Source organism: Marmota monax, unplaced genomic scaffold, assembly GCF_021218885.2.
Source record: "Marmota monax isolate L192 unplaced genomic scaffold, Marmota_monax_Labrador192_F-V1.1 WCK01_AAM20220418_F8-fsc00008, whole genome shotgun sequence".
In the NCBI taxonomy this organism is placed as follows: Eukaryota; Metazoa; Chordata; class Mammalia; order Rodentia; family Sciuridae; genus Marmota; species Marmota monax.
In genome coordinates this window covers 28,717,128-28,737,376 of record NW_026694432.1, presented here as the reverse complement: position 1 = coordinate 28,737,376, position 20,249 = coordinate 28,717,128, and the positions used below count along the sequence as shown (strand labels likewise).

The following is a 20,249-nucleotide window of genomic DNA, read 5'->3' as shown; positions in this document are numbered from 1 at the left end:
AACCCGACCCATGACGCTGCTCCGCCCTCGCCCCGCCCAGGACCTGCCCCCACGTCAGTCTCCGCCCTTGAGCCTTAACCCCGCCCCCTGCGTGCGGTTACGTCACTACACCGATGCCGCCTACTTACCCTTGCCCCGCCCTCGGGTCAACCCCGACGCCACTGCTCCGCCCCTGAGTTGGGGCTTCCCTTCGGGGGCCCTCCTGCGGCCCGCGCCGCCGCGTGCAGGTAACTGTAAGCGATTTTGCACCTTCCCCTCTCCCTGCCTTCGGCACGATGACCCTCTTTTATGGAGACTCGGGCACTCACACGACTAGCAAAAGGGAAAGCCCGGCCTAGAGCCCTGTCTGTCCTGACGCGTTCAGCCCCCTCCAGTTGAGGCTCCCCTCTAGCCGCCTGCCTCCGCTCCCATTCCTCCCGGAGACTCGGATCTGGCGCTTACCTTCCAAAGGCGTGTGTCTCATCCGACCTACACAGTCTACCTTACACAGTCTCCAAGCCCCACTTCCCTCCCTCCCACCGTAGCACATCCCACCAAGAAAAAACACTGGCAGAAATCTAGTCTACTGAACGCTAATAGTTTTCTTGTGCTCATTTCTTCCTACTTTTCAAAACTAGTTGTTCTGTTGAGCGTCTACTAAATGCCACCTTTGTACTACTCACTTTACAAGCTTTATATCACTTATTCCTAAGTCCTGCCAGAGAAAAAAATCTTTGCCTAATATACAGATGTAGTCACTGGGGTTCAGGGAAGAGAAGTCAAAGACAGGCAGAGATATGCAGAACTCAAACCCTAACCTGACTCTCAACACACTTTCATCCCTAAGGTACTGGGGATTGAACGCAGGTCTACCACTGAGCTACATCCCCAGCCCTTTCTATTTTGAGAAGGGGTTGTTGAATTGCTCAGGCTGGCCTCAAACTTGAGATCCCCCACAGCCTCCTGAGTCTCTGGGACTGCAGGCGTGCACCACTACACTGGACTTGACTCTACACATTTGGGGGGGGGGGTACTGGGGCTTGAACTCAGGGGCACTCGACCACTGAGCCACATCCCCAGCCCCATTTTGTATTTCATTTAGAGAAAGGGTCTCACTGAGTTACTTAGCACCTCACCTTGCTGAGGCTGACTTTGAACTCCAGATTCTCCTGCCTCAGCCTCCAGAGCTGAGCTGCTGGGATTACAGGCATGTGCCTCTGCGGCCAGCTGACTCTACACTCTTAACCAAGAATCCACTTTGGAATATGTCAAAACACAAAAATAATGTTAAGATCTCAATTTGCTTCATGATTCTAAAATCAGGAAACACTTCATCCCATAAAATGGAATGAACATTCTGATAAACTGAGCAGGGGAGGTTGGTTTTCTAGACAAACCAAAGTTAAGGAAAGCAGAAAGAGGAAACAGAAAGCAGATTAGTTGTTTCAAAGTTACTCTGTTGAACCAGGACGCAAAGACAAGACCACTGACTCCAATTTTAAATCAAATTAAAGCAAGCTTGTATTGTGTACACAAAAGCTGGCCAGCGGCTGTATCTTCCAAAGCCGGGCTAGAGATTGGCTAGAGATCAGCCCAGCTCTCAGGAAGGAAAAGGTTTATATAGCATAAAAAGTGACAAAGGGGGGTGTCTTGGGAACTTACAGCCAACAGGGTTCTGGCAAACATATTACAAGGGCAAATAGCAGCTTAATGATCTACATGGCATGATATTTCAAGGTAGGAAGTAAATTCAGATCCTAACATCAGAATTTATGAGGTGCTGCTGAGGTTTCAGAGAGAGTTGTTATCTGATCAAGGGGAGCCAGGATTTATGAGGCACCACTAAGGTTTTAGAGAGGGTTGTTATCTGATTAAAGGGAGCCAGGAATGGGTGAATTCAGAGCACGGCCAGGAATTCCAAACAAGTTTAGAAATCTCAGTAATTTATAATAAAATAGAAATTATCTTTTCACGACTTTGTGACAAGATGGCTCCCAGTCTTAAGATGGAATTAGGCTGAGTTCATCAACTTTCCTTACACAGGTTAAAACAGGGGAGACTTGGGGCTGAAGATATAGCTCAGTTGGTAGAGTACTTTCCTTGCATGCACAAGACCCTGGGTTCTATCCCCAGCAACACACACACACTCACACTCACAAAAGGGAGACTTATCATGTTGGCTAAAACTGGCCTGTTTGGGGATTGGCTATTATCTCTCTCCTGATTTCTCAGGTCAGATAAACAGCTTAGCTTTGGCTTGGTGTCAGAATTTTGGCTGGAGAGACTGAAGGATATTCAGAATAATAAGTCCAAGGACATTTCCACTATTTGCAACTGTTCCCCCACTTGTCCTCCTTCTCTGGGGTAAAATTGAAACTTTTGTCATTTAAAAGTCCAGGCCTCAGCACAAAAAGAATCTGATTGGCACCAGACCCCAATACCATAAGCCCCAGGAAATTCCCTATTCACACTCCTGTCCCACCCTAAGGTATCAGCCAACCCAATACAATGAACCCCAGAAACTACCCTCCTGTCACCACCAAATGAAGCCTATATAACTGTAAGGATGGCCTTAACCTAACAATGGCCTTAGCCTAAGTAACTCTGGTTTAAAATAAACCTGCAGGTCCACCAGGCACAGCCTCCAGAGCCCTCCAATATGAATCAGGCATAGCCTGATGAAGTCACTCTCTACAACCCTGACAAAACCAAGAGTGAAGACCCTGGTGAGAATGGTGACTCCTCTTTAGGACTCTCTCCTCAGCCAGCCGTCAACTCCACCCCAGGAGAAGCCTCCATGAGTTCCTGACCTGATCACTGCAGCCTGAGTGAGTGAGCATCTGCTGGACTTAAACCAAGACTTGAGACTCTAGACTTGACACTTAAGCTGAGCATGCAGAGAGAATGTCTGGCACGAGTCTATCATGATTAAGTGTGTTTGCAGTGCTTAGAGTTAACTTAGAATTGTTTGTTTTGAATTGATTATGTCTATTGCAGTGCCCAGCACTAAAGGTTGTAATTTTCTTTTTTCTTTTCTTTTCTTTTTCTTTCTTTTTTTTTTTTTTAGAGACAGGAGAGAGAGAGAGAGAGAATTTTAATTTTTTTTTTTTTTTTTTTTTTAGTTTTCGGCGGACACAACATCTTTGTATGTGGTGCTAAGGATTGAACCCGGGCTGCACGCATGCCAGGCGCTTGAGCCACATCCCCAGCCCTCATTTTCTTGATTAATAATCTAGTTCTTAATCTTGATTAAGTTCATAACTAGGTTCTTAATCAATGATTTTAAAAAAAAGAACCTATAGAGTCAAATTGTATTGAGTGATTTAAGCATTGAAAACAGCATTAGCACATGAACATTCTTCATGTCTCCCCTTGACATCCCTTAGGGTCGCAAGTTTGCCATCCAGAGGATAACCCAGACCCTTGTTTTAGCCCTCACCATTTTCCACCGTGAAAATGAGCCACACAAGTTGTTCAACTTATTGACTCTGCCGTTGAATAAGAAAGAGCTTGCAGATCTGAGGCCTGCTTCCCACTTCCAGCCCTCCTCCTTTGAGCAAAACTTTTGCTTGCAGAGACTGTTTTGATCTGTTGGGGTTTAGTACCCATGCTCAGTCCAAAACAACTAATTTTGGCTTAACAAATGAAACCACTTGAGCTGCAGAACGGTAGCTCAGAGGCTGGGGTGTAGTTCAACGATTAGAGCACTTACCTAGCATGGGACTGAGAGCCTCAATTCAGTCCCCAATACTGGAGAAAATCAAAAGCAGCTCCATTCTTTTACATATTTCACAAGTATTGGAGACTGCATGTGCCAAGGTCTGTGCAGGCACAAAGAATATAGATGTAGACAATACAGATAAGATCCTTTAAGGACTGAGGAGGTAGCTCAGGACAGAGCTTTGCATATCTAAGGCCCTGAGTTTTATCCCCCTCCAGGACCACACAGACAAAATAAAACCTTTGCCTCAGGGGCTTACATTGCAGTAGGGAGATAGATCATAAAAATTATAAACAAATAAAAGGTACAGCATGATAAATAGTGATAAATGCAAATGATAGAAAACTAAGAATGTTGTGAAGAGACTGCTCAGAAAATACACCAAATCCGAATTTGAAATCATTTGAAGAATTTTTATTTTACCTATATTGCCAATTACACCTGTCCAGGGGCTGAGTCTAGCAGAGTCCAAGTGACCCTCTGAAAGAACAGGAGCCCCCTCTGAGGGAAATTTGCTATGTAAGGATGAAAACCACATCCTATGGAATTTTTCAGTTAGCAAGCAAGCAAGTTACAGAAGCTAAAAAAATAAGATTAAAAAATTGTTTTAAATTTTAAAAAGAAAGCTGTTAGCAGAACAACTCAGTCAACCTCATCTTGGGTCCAGCAGGTGCTAGACAACAGTCAAACAGGTGGTCAGCTGGGGTGAGAATCTACTTCAAAGTCATATAGGTGACCAAGACCACCATATCCTGGGTTGAGTACATTTTGTGGGGAACAAAGTACAGAAGACAATATGTTTTTTTGAATTTAGCAGAAAACAGCTTTCATTTTGTTTTCCCAGAAATGGGTCCTGCAACTGTCTCTTCACGGAAGCTATAACAGAAAAACTAAGGTGGAGCCTAGAATAGCTGAGATGGAGTCCCTACAGCCACACCTGTTTGCTCCTATAGCCATAATGACTCCATTCCTGCAAGGAGGGAACTGTTACAAGTGATCAGGTAGTTTTACCACAGCAATTACTTTACACACCCAGGATCAGTCTATAACCTATACCTACAACTTATACTCTTATTGACTTTATTGATTAGTCCACACCACAACAAGAACAGGGCAGGGAAATGGGAAAGCTTTCTTCGTGCCCCCAAAGGACCTCTGATGGCTCAAAAAAAGTTCACGTCATTCACCTGTGCCTCCACATTCTAGAGTGGAGCTCCCGATAGGTACACAGGACTAGGAGTCCTGGATTCTAGGACTTGGTTAAGTCCCTGACCTTCTCTGGGCCTCAGCATACGGAGGAGTCAGACTAGAAAAGGATCCCTAAGGCCTCTTGCAACTCTGACGCTCCAGGATTCTATGAATAGGGTTAAAGAGAACAGGGACCAGCTATTGCTTCCCCATCTTAGTAACTGTTGCTAGACGAGGGCCATCTCCTGGTAGGAGTGGAAACCCCTCTGTGAATCCGGGAGGTCCTCCAGGCATCCCATAATGCATAGCGACTTCGCCTCGCTAGGAGGCACGTCTCGGTCTCTTTGGTCACGATCAACCCTTCGGATCCAGCCAAAGAGTGCGCCTCGTTTCTATAGCAACCGCGCCAGGTCCATGCGACCACGGCGGGTAGAAAGGGTCAAAATATATTCGCAAAATAGCATATCTAACTCAGGTCAGTCTCTGACTTTGGTGCACGGGCCCTTTAAGTATCACGTGCCTTCCCTCTGCCGGGTCCCCGCCTCTTCCCCCCCCCCAGGCCTGGGTGAGCGCTGGTGTGGACGGGAAGCTCCCGGCCCGGCGGACTAGCTGGAGTGCGGACGCTGCAGCCGGTTGGGCCGGTGCCCTTTCCCGGTAACTCCTTCCCGGCGTGACGCGCGGAGCCGCGGACGCGGCGGGGCCGGGCAGGCTCAGGGATTTCCCGTCAGTTCCTTCTCGTTCCGGTCCCCACTGGGCCCGGGGGGAACCGAGAGCCGACAGGGCCCAGCCCAGGGCTCTCGGGGGCGGCGGGGGAGGGGGCCGCCTCCTGGAAGGTTGCGACCTGTGGCTCGAGGCCCGGCTGAGACCTAGAGCGTGTCCCCGGGAGCCGCCGCCTGGTCTGGGGATGCTGCCCCGAGGGCGGGCATCCTACCTGTTGGGCAGGTGGTTTCCTGCCCTGAGGCCCGCACCGTGGAGCTCGAGACTGTCAGCAGAGAACTTCACAGCCCCCGCCCCGCACCTCTAACTGAAGGGACTGGACTGACACAGTTGAATCAGGCAGCGCAGCCCTGCGTGGCAGAACTAGTACTAATGCCACCCCTCACTGTCGGCTCTACTTCGTCTTTTACATACGTTTAACCCCCCGTGACGATCCTTCCAGGTGGTGATATTCATTCCTGTTTTAAGAATAAGGACACTGAGGCTTAGTAAGTTTAAGTAAGTCGTCCTAGGTCACAGAGTGGCCCTAGGTCACAGAGTGGCGGAGGACGGTAGAGTCTGGTTCCCAAGCCCCATGTGCTTAACCAGTAACCACCTCGCCTTTGCTTTTTTGTTTGTTTGTTTTTGCTTTAGGACATAAGAGGTTGTCTTTAGGAAGAAACTGCTTTAGGATTTGATTCGGCTTGCATGCAATTCTGAGCATTGGTCATCAGATTAATCAATTTTGTGGGGACTCCCAGGCAGCATTAGTCTTCCACTTATCAAAAATCCACTGCTGTTAAACTTTGCCCCTTTTGAGTAAAGCATTACATTACACACTTGAACCTTAACACATAGTAGCTTATGAGATGTCAAGACACATGTGACCCATGGAAAAAGCATTGTAAACACAGATCATAATCTTGGGATGTGAATGTCTGTGATACTAGCCCTAACATGCTCAAGAAACCGCCAGGAATATTTCCAAAATCTACAATGAATTCAATCACTACACTCACCAGAGATAGAGCGAAAGATATTTTAAGACCAGGCCTATTCTTCACTCTTTGCCATTATTTCTCCTTTATGTAGAAAACTAAATAGCAGCTGCTTTTTCTCATCTGAAGTTTTCATTTGTAATGACCATATTGGTGATGATTAAATTAAAAAGCAGTTTGATTTTTTTTCCTAGTTCGAAGGGACATGATGAGAAAAACATAAAATTGAGGCATACTGAGACTTGCCTAGAGTATTTCACTTTTATATTTGTACTTACTGAAAGCCCAAGAACAGCATAGTGATTTCACTCTATAGTTCAGCACATGGTAAATCTTGTGACTTCATGAGTTTATTTAACATATTCAGTGAAGTCATCTTAAATCACATATTTTAAGTTTTCTGTCAGGGTAGATGAAATAATGTATTTGAGGTATAGTTACCCTGATTATCTTACTAATGTTTTCACACTCACTTATTTCTTCATCTCATTTTCAGTCATTTTTAAAGCTTTTCTAATCCAAGGATTCTAGAGAGTTGCTGTTATCTTTTCATCTATAATCGTTCTTAATTGTGATATTCAAGAGTGGTAGTGAGATTGTTGATTTTAAAAGATATAGTCAAACAGCTTGACATATTTCCCGCAAAACAGGTTTTGTTTATTTTGTTTTTCATCTATATATCTTATACCTTTACCTGAAAAGCAAGACTGTCCAGGTTTCTACCACTGAAACTTACTGCCTCTTCAATCATTTCAGCTCTGGAAAGGAAGAGAAATGGAAGTGAAAAAATTGAGCATTTCCTGGCAGTTCTTGATAGTTCTGGTTCTGATCCTGCAAATTCTGTCTGCGTTGGATTTTGACCCATACAGAGTCCTAGGGGTCAGCCGAACAGCCAGTCAGGCTGATATTAAAAAGGCTTATAAGAAGCTCGCCCGGGAATGGTAGGTGAAACAAAGAAATGGAAGTTTAATATAAGCTAAGAAGTCTCAGCAAAGGAATGAAGCCTCATTCATAATTGGCTTATATCTGTCTCTGTTTCTATGTTCAAAAAATAAAATATATATATATATATATATATATATATATATACACACACATATACATATACATATTTGTCTAGAATATTTACATAGAACTAATGTTTATGTACTATAATTTTTAGTGGTAAGATTCAAGATTATATTTACTATGAATTCCCTTTTAGGAATACTTTGGCTTGGCTTAAATTCTTCCCTTAGTACTGTTAGCATATTTAGTGTTAAACTAAAGTAAGAAGAAACTTTGATTAAAAAAAAAATGCAGTCAACAATGGGTAAGCTAACCTTCCCATGATATGTTATTCATAAATCAATTCTTTATTAGTATAATTGCTAAGGGGAACACAAATATCATGTTCACTTAAAAAAATTAAAGTGCTAGGGATTCAACCCAGGACCCCTCACACATGCTAAGAAAGTGCTGTACCACTGACCTACCTCCCCAGCCCTAAATTATTAATTTTTCAGCTTTAATAAACAGTTTAGAGCCAGGCACAGTGGGGCACACCTGTAATCCCAGTGACTCAGGAGGCTGAAGCAGGAAGATTACAAGTTCAAGGCCAGCCTCAGCAACTTGGCAAGGCCCCTCATCAACTTAGCCAGACCCTGTCTCAAAATAAAAAAAAGGGCTGGGCTTGTAGCTGATAAATGACCCATGGGTTCAGTTCCCAGTACAAAAATAGAGAAAGTTTCAAGAGCTTTTTGCCTTCATTTCAAAAAATAATATTCAGGAACTGAGTATATAACTGTTAAGAAAAAATTTTTAGTAAAATAATTGTTTTCTTTTGTTGGCAGAATAACAATAAATCTAAAACTTATTTTGGATAGACATCATTGGTTTCTCCCACCAAAGGTTTGGCTATGACATAGAAGAATTGTTGGTTATGTAGCTATCAGGGAGCAGCAGAAAAAAGGTTAGAAAGGACACAGGTTGAACCAACCATCAGCAGTGAAGAAAAGTTTGTAATAGGTGCTGTCATTGAGCACCTACTGTATACTAGCCTTCAGTTTTATGCATCTTATTTCATTGAAATCTTATAATTGGGGTTGGGGTTGTAGCTTAGTGGTAGAATGCTTACCTTGCACGTATGAGGCACTGGGTTCGATCCTTAGCACCACATAAAAATAAATAAATAAAATATTTTTTAAAAAGAAATCTTATCATTAACCCATGAAAGAAGATATCATTTGCCCTGCTGTACAGATGAGAAAATCAAGGCTTGGGTTGGTAAAGGTAGATTACCTCTCAGTTCCATGGTTTGGCCTCTGCGCCATTAGTATTTTTGGGGGGAGAGGGGTCTTTTTGCAGTTTTTTTTTGCTTTTAATCATTTAAAGTATGGGTGAGTGGGTTAGTGTTTGTAGGGGAAGGATCTGAAGGGGAGGAGGGACTTAGGCAGGAGCAGAGCTGCCACGTGGGGGTGATGGCATGTGACTCTGCCTGGCACCATTCTTCTTCAGTAAGCAGATGTATCTTAGAATTGGCCTGGTTGCAATAAAGGTAAAAGAGAGTTTAAAATATAAGATTTTGAGCCAGATGCAGTGGCACACACCTATAACCCCAGCAGCTTGGGAGTCTGAGACAGGATCACAGGTTCAGGGCCAGCCTCAGCAATTTAGCAAGGCCCTAAGCAATTTAGTGAGACCCTGTCTCAAAAAATTAAAAGGCTGGAGATATGGCTCGGTGGTAAAGTATCTCTGAGCTCAATCGCCAGTACCAATACATGTGTGTGTGTGTGTGTACATGTGTGCGTGCACACACACACATATATATACACATATATTGCTCTCAATAACATTTCAAACTCTTGCTTCGGTTTAAGGCAAAGTATACAAATCTGCAGTTAATCCATAAGTACACACTTGGACAGGGCATAGCCTTGCATAGTAGTTTCAGAGCAGAAAAGATAGCTTGGGGACATGGGACCTATTAAATTGTACTGCTTTGACTTTTCTGTCTTCCAGAGCTGAAAGGGGTGTTATGATATTAATTAAATGAGTCATATGCTTCTCTTCTTTAATTAGATTCTCTCTAGGAATAATTCATCACCATACAAATATATAGTGTCATCTAGTGAAAATCTAAAATTTTATTTTACTTTTGTGTCTTTACTGTTATTTTCTGCAGCTTTGGTCATGGCAGCATTTTATCACTTGGAACAGTTTCCATTTCACTTCACAATGGTTTCATATACACTGAAAAAAGCTGTGTTTCCCTTGTAGAAGGGAGAAGTGGTTGTTAGATCTTATTTTACTAAGTGTTTTACTAACCATTTCTTAGACTTCACAAGAATCTTCCCTTGTTTGGTGAAACCACTTGAAATTACCTTTTTCCTCTCAGGGAAAATTATGTTTCTTTCCCAATAATTAAGTTTTCTCCTAGGTACTTTTCATTTGTCATCCATATTAGCAAAATAAAAGGGTCCTTCTACCCCAAGAAAAACAAATTGGTATGGCATGGCTCAGGCAACTGCATGGTTAAATGATTTCGTCTTGTTCTCTGCTGTATTTTTCTGTCTTTGTTTTTATTCCTTTAGTGTTTAAGGCAAAGGTACCTCCTCGATAGCCAGGAGGTACCATGCACACTGTTCTCTTCACTGGAATTTAAAGGTTGCCTATCGTTAACAGCTCATGAGATAATTTCATATTCATTGAAAACAGCATTGAAGATACTTTCTTAAGGCTCACCTTATCCTTTTTAAGTGTTTTCAACTTTGCGGTATCTTCCCACATTTAGGAAAATGCTCTTTCTAAGCTGACACTGTCTTGTGCTCTCCCTGGTTCTTAAGCCTTGGCCACCTTGTCGCAGGATCCATGTTCCCTAAGCCAGCCATCCTTGAGATTCTGCTTCCGTCTCCCAAAATATCCCTTTCTACCCTTCTCCCCCAAATTCTTTTTGTTAAATCATTTGTATGACTGCATAATCTTATCTACTCAGCCTTTAGCCTGAATTTGAAATTGGAAACACTGTGTTTTTTTGTTTGTTTGTCATTCAGAACCCTTCTGTGGAGTTGCCCTCTCACTTCCTTAAGTCATGCTCTTTTCGTTATGCCTAGCCAGGATTTTTTTCCCTAACATCCATAACAAAGGTTAAATAGTGAAGGAGGCATGATGTCCTCATTCAAGAGTCAACCATTTTGAAGTTTCCTTGTTTTTAGAGAGACCAGAATATGTAGTATAATTAATTCAAGCATATTCTAGCTAGAATAAGCTTGTCAAATTGTAGTTTTTTAAAAAAATATTTTTCCAAAACATGTGATGTGTTTTAGTCATTTGCTTTCCTGTGAATTATTTTCCTTTCCAGAACCTTTGCTAGGGGAGATTTAGTAGAGGTTAGCAAACAAAGTTTCATAAAGAATAAAACTCTTGTTATACAGGGTGTCTTAATAAAACGGACATTGAAAAATTAATCTATACAAAACACAGATTTAGATCTTAGTGGGTTGCATGGAAGTAAACTTAGCCCCAACTCCCCAGGGCTTTAAAAGCCCCAAAGCTGGAATTAGTGTAAGCACAAAAGGGTCATAGAATGATACATGACTTTAAGAAGATGAGACAGTTCATTACCAGCTGTAAATAACAGCAAATGTTGAAGATTTTGTTCATATCAGTTGAAGTAACCTTGCATGAATGATAGACGTTTTCACAGCTTAAACACGTGACCTTGGAAAGTCATTATCCTTTCATAGGTAGAAGGCAGAATGGACGACCAGAGTACTGATGAACACTAAAGTGTTCTAATTTGAAAGTTAGCAGCAAGATGCTACTGGAAACCTGCATTACTTTCATCGCAGAACCTTAAAGCCGTTTCTTAGGCTTGACTGCGCTGTCACAAGACACACCTGCATCAGTATCAAGCTAACATGAGGGAACACTGCTGTCCTGAGAGAAAACACCTGTTCTTTAAGGATAAGTGATTTAGCCTGAACCCACTTGAGCAGCGTTGGGGAGCAGAGCAAAGACAGGCACATGTCCCCCATCTCAGCGAAGTGCCATGCTATCTGGCACTTTGAAAATTTGCCCAGCTGGGAGGAAATTGCCTATTTCAAAATTTCATTTATTATAGCCATGTGAAGCAAATGATTGCTTCTACCATTTATTTTAGGAAACTGTCCTAACAAAATGTCTTCCATTTGCCTCTGATGTGGTGAACTGTGTATGTAAGGATGTTAAGTAATTGTGGGTAAAGAATGAAACCCTGTCTCACTGGCTGCCCGTCTGTGTTTCAGGCATCCCGACAAAAACAAAGACCCTGGAGCAGAAGACAAGTTCATTCAGATCAGCAAGGCTTATGAGGTACTGTGTCAACCTGTGGTGCACCCACAAGCTCTTTGACTTGGGTGGTCAGTTCTAGAATGTCCTTTCTGAAAAACATGCTCCGACCCTGTTTCTGAAAAATGGTGGAGAAAACCTACTTGCCACATCCACTATGTTGAATCATGTGCCTGAATATCAGCTCTTAAAAAGTCCAGCCTATTTTATTTTTTTTTAATGTTTTTTAGCTTTAGAGGGACACGATACCTGTATTTCGTTTATGTATTTTTGTGCGTTGCTGAGGAGGATCGAACCTAGTGCCTTGTGCATGATCTACAGCCCCAACCCCAAGTCCTGCCTTTTTTGGGGGGTGGGGTACCAGGAATTAAACTCAGGGACACTCAACCACTGAGCCACATCCCCATCCCTATTTTGTATTTTATTTAGAGACAGGGTCTCACTGAGTTGCTTAGCGCCTCGCAGTTGCTGAGGCTGGCTTTGATCATCCCGAGCCGCCGGGATTGCCTGCACCATCTTGACCACCGAGCCCTGCTAAGTACTGCATTTTTTTTTTTTAATTTTTGATAGTTGTGTATGAACAGCATGCCTTTGTTTTATTTGTTCATTTTTATGTGGTGCTAGAATTAAATGCAATACCTCAGACATGATAGGCAAGCCTCTGCCACTGAGCCCCAGCCCAAGTCCTGCCTATTTTAAAGGTTTAATTAGAATTGTAAAATTACCCAGAACGTGTCTTTATTACCTTTCTAGAAACTTACCTTAAAGAATCATACACCCACTAGGTGTGGTGGCACACGCCTATAATCCCGTTGGCTTGGGAGGTAGGAGGATCACAAGTTCATGCCAGCCTCAGCCACTTAGCAAGGCCCTGAGCAACTTAACAAAACCCTGTCTGAAATAGAAAAAAGGGGGAGGGGGCTGGGAGTACGGCTCAGTGGTTAAGTGTCCCTGGGTTAAATCCCCAGTACCAACAAAAAGAATCGCCACCATTGTGCCTATGTTTATTACAGTGACACAGTGCCCAGATACCTTTAAACACAAGGTTTTCATTAATCTTCCAGCACAGCAGCTCGAGTAGCTTGGTCTGGGATGAGCTTAACAGAGAATTCCCTGGCTTCCCAATGAAGAGGATGCTCTTCAGCAAATACAACTGAGCCCCTAGGTTTGTTACCAGACAGGGTTCCAAGGAGGTCCCTTCTGAGAGAGTGTAACTTTGACTTGGCCCAGATAGACTTTTTGTTTGTTTGTTTGTTTGTTTTGTTTTTTGGGGTTTTTTAGTGTGTTTTTAAAAAATTTTTATAGTTTTTAGATGAACACAATATCTTTATTTTATTTATTTATTTTTATGTGGTGCTGAGGATCGAACCCAGCGCCTCACACATGCAAGGCAAGCTCTCTACCCCTGAGCTACAAACCCAGCCCGACCTTTTTTTTTTGAATGGACATATTTATTATCTATCCAGATATTGAAAGTGAAGTGAGATGTTTGACATTATGGAGCAACATAAATAGAAATGTGCGTCATGAATTCAGTGGATAGGCATTAATTCATTTAATGGGATCTACTGAGACCTCATCCATGTTAAGGTTGTTATTCAGTGTGGGATACAGTGACAAATGAAACACTCCCTGCTTTCAAGGAGTTTTGTTTTTTGTTTTTTTGGTTTTTGACTAGGTATATATGACAACAGTTGCATTTTGATTCATTATACACAATTACAGCACAACTTTACATTTCTATGATTGTACACAATGTAGCATCTCACATGTTCCTCAGGTAACGATGTCTGTCTCATTCCACCATCTTTCCTGCCCCCGCACCTTCCCTACCTTCCCTCCCCTTTGCCCAATCAAAGTTCCTCCATTTTCCCTGCCGCCCTCCTCCACATTAAGGATCAGCATCCACTTATCAGAGTGAACATTCGGCCTTTGGTTTGGGGGGATTGGCTTACTTTGCTTAGCATGATATTCTCCAACTCCCAGATGGACTCTTAACTTATAGCCCAGAAAACGGGAATTTGAGGGTGTGTGGGAAGGAGGGCACAGGCAAAGGTTGGTCAAAGGGCAGCGAAGCAGGGGCAGGGCGAGGAATGAGCCCTCTATGTGGAAGATTTTCCTGGGAAGAGAAGTGCGGGTTCCCAGGCATACTTTTGTAAAAATCAAATTCTGTGTCAGTCATTTGATATCCAGGGTTCAGGGTGTTTCATGTGTAAGCAGTCCAGCCATAATCAGTTGTGGGCACATTGTGTAGGTCTGTGGATCTGGTGACATTTATATCGATTATGTTTTTGTTCTGGTTGATCTGGTACAAATGTGCCCTAGAGGTTTTCTTCACCTAACTAAAGTGACAAGCATGGCTGGTCATGCTCATAGATCCGGGTCTCCATCTAGTAAGGTTCTCTTGCTCCATCCCTAAGAGCCCACCTGTCTCAGCCTGACTCATCTTCCTGAACAGATTCTCGAATGCTAGATGTCAAAGGCATTTTTAGGTAAAACAGAGTTAACCAACCCACAGGCCCTGGACTCAATTCTGTGACTACTCTTTGGGACTCACAGCTTTCCCTACCTTGATCTGAACTTTCCAACCTCTAAAGTATGACCAAGTTAGTTTTCCTGTGACTGAACCCTGGGGGTCAACGCTATGTTAAGTTTGATCTGTTTTACTGAAGGGCTCACTGCCTAGATCAAAGTCTTTAATGCCGACACAGGCATGAGTATCTGAACACCTGAAACACGTCGGTCTTGAGTTTTCTTCACTGTTTCTTTCTCTCTCTCTCTCTCTCTCTCTCTCTCTCTAATTAATTTTATTTTTTTACATAAACGGAGCACAACTTTTATTTCCCTGGTTGTACACGATGTAGAGTCACACCATTATTACCCATACCTAGGGGTGATGATGTCCATCTCATTCCACCATACCCCACCCTGCCCCATTTCTCTTGAGAGAAGTTTCTCGTATGTTGAGACTGTGTGTTTAGAGTGTCTGATCATGTCTTATTCTCTACATTTATATTCTTCCTGCTTCTCAAACTGCTTAAGAAAAGTCCTTTGGTTTAACCTTTTTGTGGATTAGATTTCTCATCTTTCTTTCTTTCTTTCTTTATAGATTCTTTCCAATGAAGAAAAGCGATCCCACTATGACCACTACGGCGATGCTGGGGAGAGCCAGGACTACCAGAAGCAGCAGCAGCGAGAATATCGCTTCCGCCATTTCCATGAGAATTTTTATTTTGATGAATCCTTCTTTCACTTTCCTTTCAATTCTGAGCGGCGGGACTCCATCGATGAGAAGTATTTATTGCACTTTTCCCACTATGTGAACGAAGTAGTTCCAGACAGCTTCAAGAAACCCTACCTCATTAAGATCACCTCGGATTGGTGCTTCAGTTGTATCCATATCGAGCCTGTTTGGAAAGAAGTAGTCCAAGAACTGGAAGGATTGGGTAAGAGAATTCTCTCCATTGGGGGAGACTTATTCACCAGGTGACTTTTATCATTCTTGGATTTTATGGGTCTCTGGGGGAAGGGAGCAATGAACGTGATCTCTCGGCACAGGTTCATGGTGATCAGGGCTTTCCAAGGGTGCATTTTTGCAGAGGGTAGATGTGTAAGCTGCTTTGATTTTGCATTACTGATTGGAAGCTTTATAGATACATTAGATGCCTACCTAACACATGAAGAAACTAATAAATTAATTATGGTTGATTAAAGCAGCCCCCAGTATTGGGGTTTGTTTTATTTTGGTACTGGGCATTGAGCCCAGGGGTACTTTACCACTGAGCCACACACACACCCTGCCCTTTTTATTTTTATTTTGAGACACAGTCTTACTAAATTGCCAAGGCTGGCCTCAAACTTGTGATCCTCCTGCCTCAACCTCCTGAGTCACTGGGATTACAGGTATGTTCAGCCACACCTATTTTCAAGCATCAATTTTAATGCCAGTGGGTACTGCAGATGCTACGGTACTTGTCATTTCACTGTGCATGAGTTTTCTAGGGCTGCCTTAACAAAATGCCACAGCCTGGGTGGCTTAAAGAAGAGGTTTATTTTCTCATAGTTATGAAGGCTAGAAGTCTGCGACCCCAGTGTCAATAGATTTGGTTTCTTCTGAGACCTCTTCTCGGCTGGCAGATGGCCAGCTTCTCACTGTGGGGCCGCACGGTCATCTCTCTGAGCATCTTTTTTTGTATCTTTACCTCTTGTAAGGACACATCATTTCGGATTAGAGCTCATCTTAATGGGCACAGTTTCACTGAATTTCTTCTAAAAGTTTCACTCTTAGCTCAGGCTTCCACAATAAAACACCACAGGCTAGGTGGCTTAAACAGTAGGTTTCTTTCTCACAGTTCTGGAGGCTGTAAGTCCAAGGTAAGGGGCCAGCTTGGTTGGGTTCTTGTGAAAACTCTTTTCCTGGCTTGTGGGCAGCCATCTTGCTGTATCTCATATCTCTTCTTATAAGGCCAATAATCCCATCATGAGGATGTCACCCTTCATGACCTAATTTTCTTCCTCTGGCCCCTGTCCAGATAGCATCATAAATGGGATGAGGGCTTCAACATAAGGATTTGGGGAGAACCCACATTCAGCCCATAGCAGTCTGCAATAGCTGTAGGGTACACATTAACCTCTCTTTCACCCATATTTACTTCTTAGTGCCAGGAAGATAGTAGTGATTCAAGACGGTGATTCTTTTAGTAACTCCTAAAAGTTGGAATTACTGAATTAAGTATGTGTATGCTGTGTTTTATAGGCATTAGCAGACCAGTTCCTCACTACCTAAAAGGGAACAAACTCAGCCCTAGGGGCTGAGGGGCCTGGATTTCTCTGGCGAGAGCAGACTGCTGGAAGTCATTGGTTCATTTATTTTACACAGATATTGAACCTGTTGTCCAGAAGCACTTGGATACTCAGATTTGGTGGGGTGCTTTCCTGAGACTGACTGAAGCTGCCCTTGGAAGAAGCTGAGGGGCAGAGTGTAGCAGGGTCTGGCATGTGGTGGGCTGTCAGTGGATGCTTAGTGTGGCCAACTGTGAATGAATCAGGTGGAAGTCACAGAATCAAATAGCTCCTTCATCACAAGGCATAGATATGTCTTATGCCATGCTCAGTGGTATACTGAAAACCAATCCAGGAGCTGATGTTGTCCTAGAGCATAAACACTAAGCCACTGCATGGTTTGGACCAAAATCAAATCAGGGCCCAAACTGCATTTTAAACATGCCAGACAAACATAGGTGGTGTGAGGCAGCACAGCACAGTGGTCATGGCTATGGGCTGAGAGATCAGGTGGACCAGTGTTCACATGTCAACTTGTCATTTACTGTCTTTATATCCTTTTGAAATATTATCTAACCCAGGTTTCTTCACCCCTAAAGCAGGAGCAATAATGTCAAACCAGCCATATCATTATGAAGATTAAATGAGAAAAACTTATGCCAAGTGCCTAATAGATATTAAGCACCTAATAAATGAAACTTAGGAAATTTCTGATTAACTGGGTTTTATGGTTTACCAAGGTAAATTTGGGGGTTGGAGGTGGGCAGGGGTGGTACTGGGGACTGAGTCCACTTATCCACCACTTATCCACATCCCCAGTCCTTTGTATTTTAAGACGGGCTCTCATTGAGTTGCTGAGGCTGGTCTCAAACTTTTGATCCTCCTGCCTCAGCCTCCCAAGTCACTGGGATTACAGGCATGCACCATTATGCCTTGTACCAGAGTAAAACAAATTTTTTAAAATATTTTTTGTTGTAGTTGACACAATACCTTTATTTTATTTACTTATTTATATATGGTGCTGAGGATCGAACCCAGGGCCTCACATATGCTAGGTGAGCGCTCTACCACTGAGCCACAACCCCAGCCCCCAGAGTACAAACCCCTTTTGAAAACTCTTAGGTGAATTACTCCACTATCTTCAAGCTCATTAACTGCAGAGCACGGCTTTTGACTTGTGTTGAACTGACTGAGCCTTGAAGAGGGCTGGAAGCTGGCTGGGCAGAATAGTGAGGAGTGGCATCCAGCCACAGGAGCAGGGCAGCAGAGAAACAGGAGCACCCACAGACCAGCTGCAGCATCGAGGCTGCATGGGTGGAAGAGGAGGAAGCAGGAAGAGCATCGAGGAGCCAAGCAGGAAGGAGCCTGGACTCCAGGCCAGGGGAGCTGGGCTTGATGCTGTAGTGTGTAATAAGGCCAGTAGTACAGAATAGGGTCTGTACCCAGAGGAGTGGCGTTATCACATCTGCACTTCAGAAAGCCCGCTGGGAAGGCCATTTGAAGGGCATTTGAGGAAGGTAAGAATGGAGGCAGGGAGTGCTCCAGCCCTGGCAAGAGAGCAGCCACTGACCTGGACAGGGCAGCAGGGAGAGAGATGGAAAGTGCAGGCTCTCCTGGAACCATTGAAATGTAAGACATGAGAAAAGAGGAAAAAGGGGTCAAGGTGGACTCTGCACTTGAGCTACCAGGTTTCAGGGAATACAGTCGAGAGCCGAGTCAGCAGGGGAGAAGTGGTCAGAAGTAACTACTGCTTGAGTGTCACCGTGACACACACAGGCACAGTCATGACGCCAGCTCAGTGCAGCTCTTATTAGACAACAGCCCTGGAAGATGGGAAGTTGAACGTGTTAGGTTAGGGGCTGGGGCTGGGGCTCAGTGGCAGAGCACTTGCCTAGCACATGTGAGGCATTAGGTTCAATTCTCGCACCACATAAAAATAAATAAAGGTCCACCAACAACTAATTTTAAAAATGTGTTAGATTAATTAGGTTTATAGGACATTTTCCCTTTTGGAACATTCAGATTGGCTGAAGATTCTTGACAGCTGGTTCTACTTGGTTGTAGTTTGGTGATGTTGAGATAAGGTCAGGACCGTTCCCATGGCTGTTCCCCATCTATGAGGTAACACCACACCTTAGGAGGTTGCTGAGAGAATATTTCTATTTTGAATTGACAGGAGCAGCACAGTCTCAGAATTAGCTGAGTGATCTGGGGAAGCTTGGACATCATCTTAGAATTGGTCCCTAAAATGCAGCGTGTGGAGGAAGTAGAACAGTTCTGCCTGGAGCAGAGGTGTCACGACTCTTTAGGGTCAGTCGACAGCTGTGCAACGTTGAATTAATCAGTGTAGAAAAGCAGCCGCCATCAACAGCTGCCCCGGGAAGGAGGGCCCAGAAATGGTCAGCGCCATCCCCTCAGGGAGTGCACCCCTTAGTGTATGCAGAGAATTAACATGGACCTCACATTTGCAAATGCAGATCAACATACTGCTGAAGGAGGAGTAGGTGAGGGGACCAGGGAATTTGTCCCACATTCTGTTTTTTTTTTGTGTGTTTGTTTTGTTTTTTTGGTACAGGGAATTGAATCGGGTGCTGCATCTCCTCAGTCCTTTTTTTTTTTTAATATTTATTTTTTAATTGCAGTTGGACTCAATATCTTTATTTTATTTTTATGTGTGCTGAGGATCAAACCCAGGGCCTCGCACGTGCCAAACAAGTGCTCTACCACTGAGCCACAATCCCAACCTTCCTTTTTCGTTTTTTATTTTGAGATAGGGTCTTACTAAGTTGCCCAGGCTAGCCTCAAACATGTGATGCTCCTGTCTTCAGCCTCCTGAATCCTTGGAATTACAGGCATGTGCCACCACACCCAGTTTATATTCTCATTTAAACCTTTTTTCTTGATCAATTTTTGTGTGCCAATTATTACATTAGGCACTGAAGAATATGTAATAATAATTTTACTGATTGAGCATTTCATTACCTTCCATTGTGCTAAACACTTATATGGATTATCTTCATCTGCAAAGCAACCCAGTGAGGGAGAGGCTATTATTATCCCTATTTTATGAATGTAAGAACAGGCAGAAGAAGGTTAAGGAATAGATTCAAGGTCACACTATCAATAAACAACAATGGTGGTAAGGACCCAGGAGTCTCACCCTCTTAGACACCGCACTGTGAGCACTGATTCAGAAATAAGAAAGTCCGGCCCAGTACGGTGGCACACACCTATAATCCCAGAGGCTTGGGAGGCTGAGGCAGGAGGATCACAAGTTCGAAGCCAGCCTCAGAAACTTAGCAAGGCCCTAAGCAACTCCATGAGACCCTGTCTCTAAATAAAATATAAAAAAGGGCTGGGAATGTGGCTCAGTGGGTAAGCACCTCTGGGTTCAATCCCTGGTATTTAAGAAAAAGGAGAGAGAAAGAAGACCTGGTATGTACTCCCAGGAAATTCAAGAGATAAAAACATCCCAGCACACTAGTACTTGCTGGGCGTTGCAGACAGTAATGAAATGATACTTGATTTCTAGGTTGAGTACCTTGAAATTAAATATCAATGCAGGGAGCCCCCATTTG

The 20,249-nt window shown here is 43.4% G+C and overlaps 1 protein-coding gene and 1 long non-coding RNA gene across 6 annotated transcripts in view; both read left to right on the top strand.

Moving 5' to 3' along the window:
* The first annotated feature begins 123 nt into the window (after window positions 1-123).
* LOC131423223 (uncharacterized) lies at window positions 124-4,855 on the top strand. The gene is made up of 3 exons (XR_009224385.1): window positions 124-227; window positions 2,606-2,807; window positions 3,102-4,855. It is a non-coding gene; the product is annotated as an uncharacterized LOC131423223 (long non-coding RNA).
* Window positions 4,856-5,404: 549 nt separating this feature from the next.
* Dnajc16 (DnaJ heat shock protein family (Hsp40) member C16) overlaps window positions 5,405-20,249 on the top strand; it is a 39,113-nt gene continuing 24,268 nt past the window's right edge. For 2 of the 5 annotated variants that reach the window (XM_046468855.2, XM_046468851.2), the window contains exons 1-4: window positions 5,405-5,542; window positions 7,339-7,523; window positions 11,847-11,913; window positions 14,999-15,335. In XM_046468855.2, the coding sequence (XP_046324811.1) occupies window positions 7,357-7,523; window positions 11,847-11,913; window positions 14,999-15,335 (571 nt within the window). In that variant the 5' untranslated portion in view covers window positions 5,405-5,542; window positions 7,339-7,356. Of the gene's footprint in view, window positions 5,543-5,661; window positions 6,104-7,338; window positions 7,524-11,846; window positions 11,914-14,998; window positions 15,336-20,249 lie in introns of those variants that run through there. The other 3 variants (XM_046468854.2, XM_046468853.2, XM_046468857.2) reach the window with 3 other exon arrangements.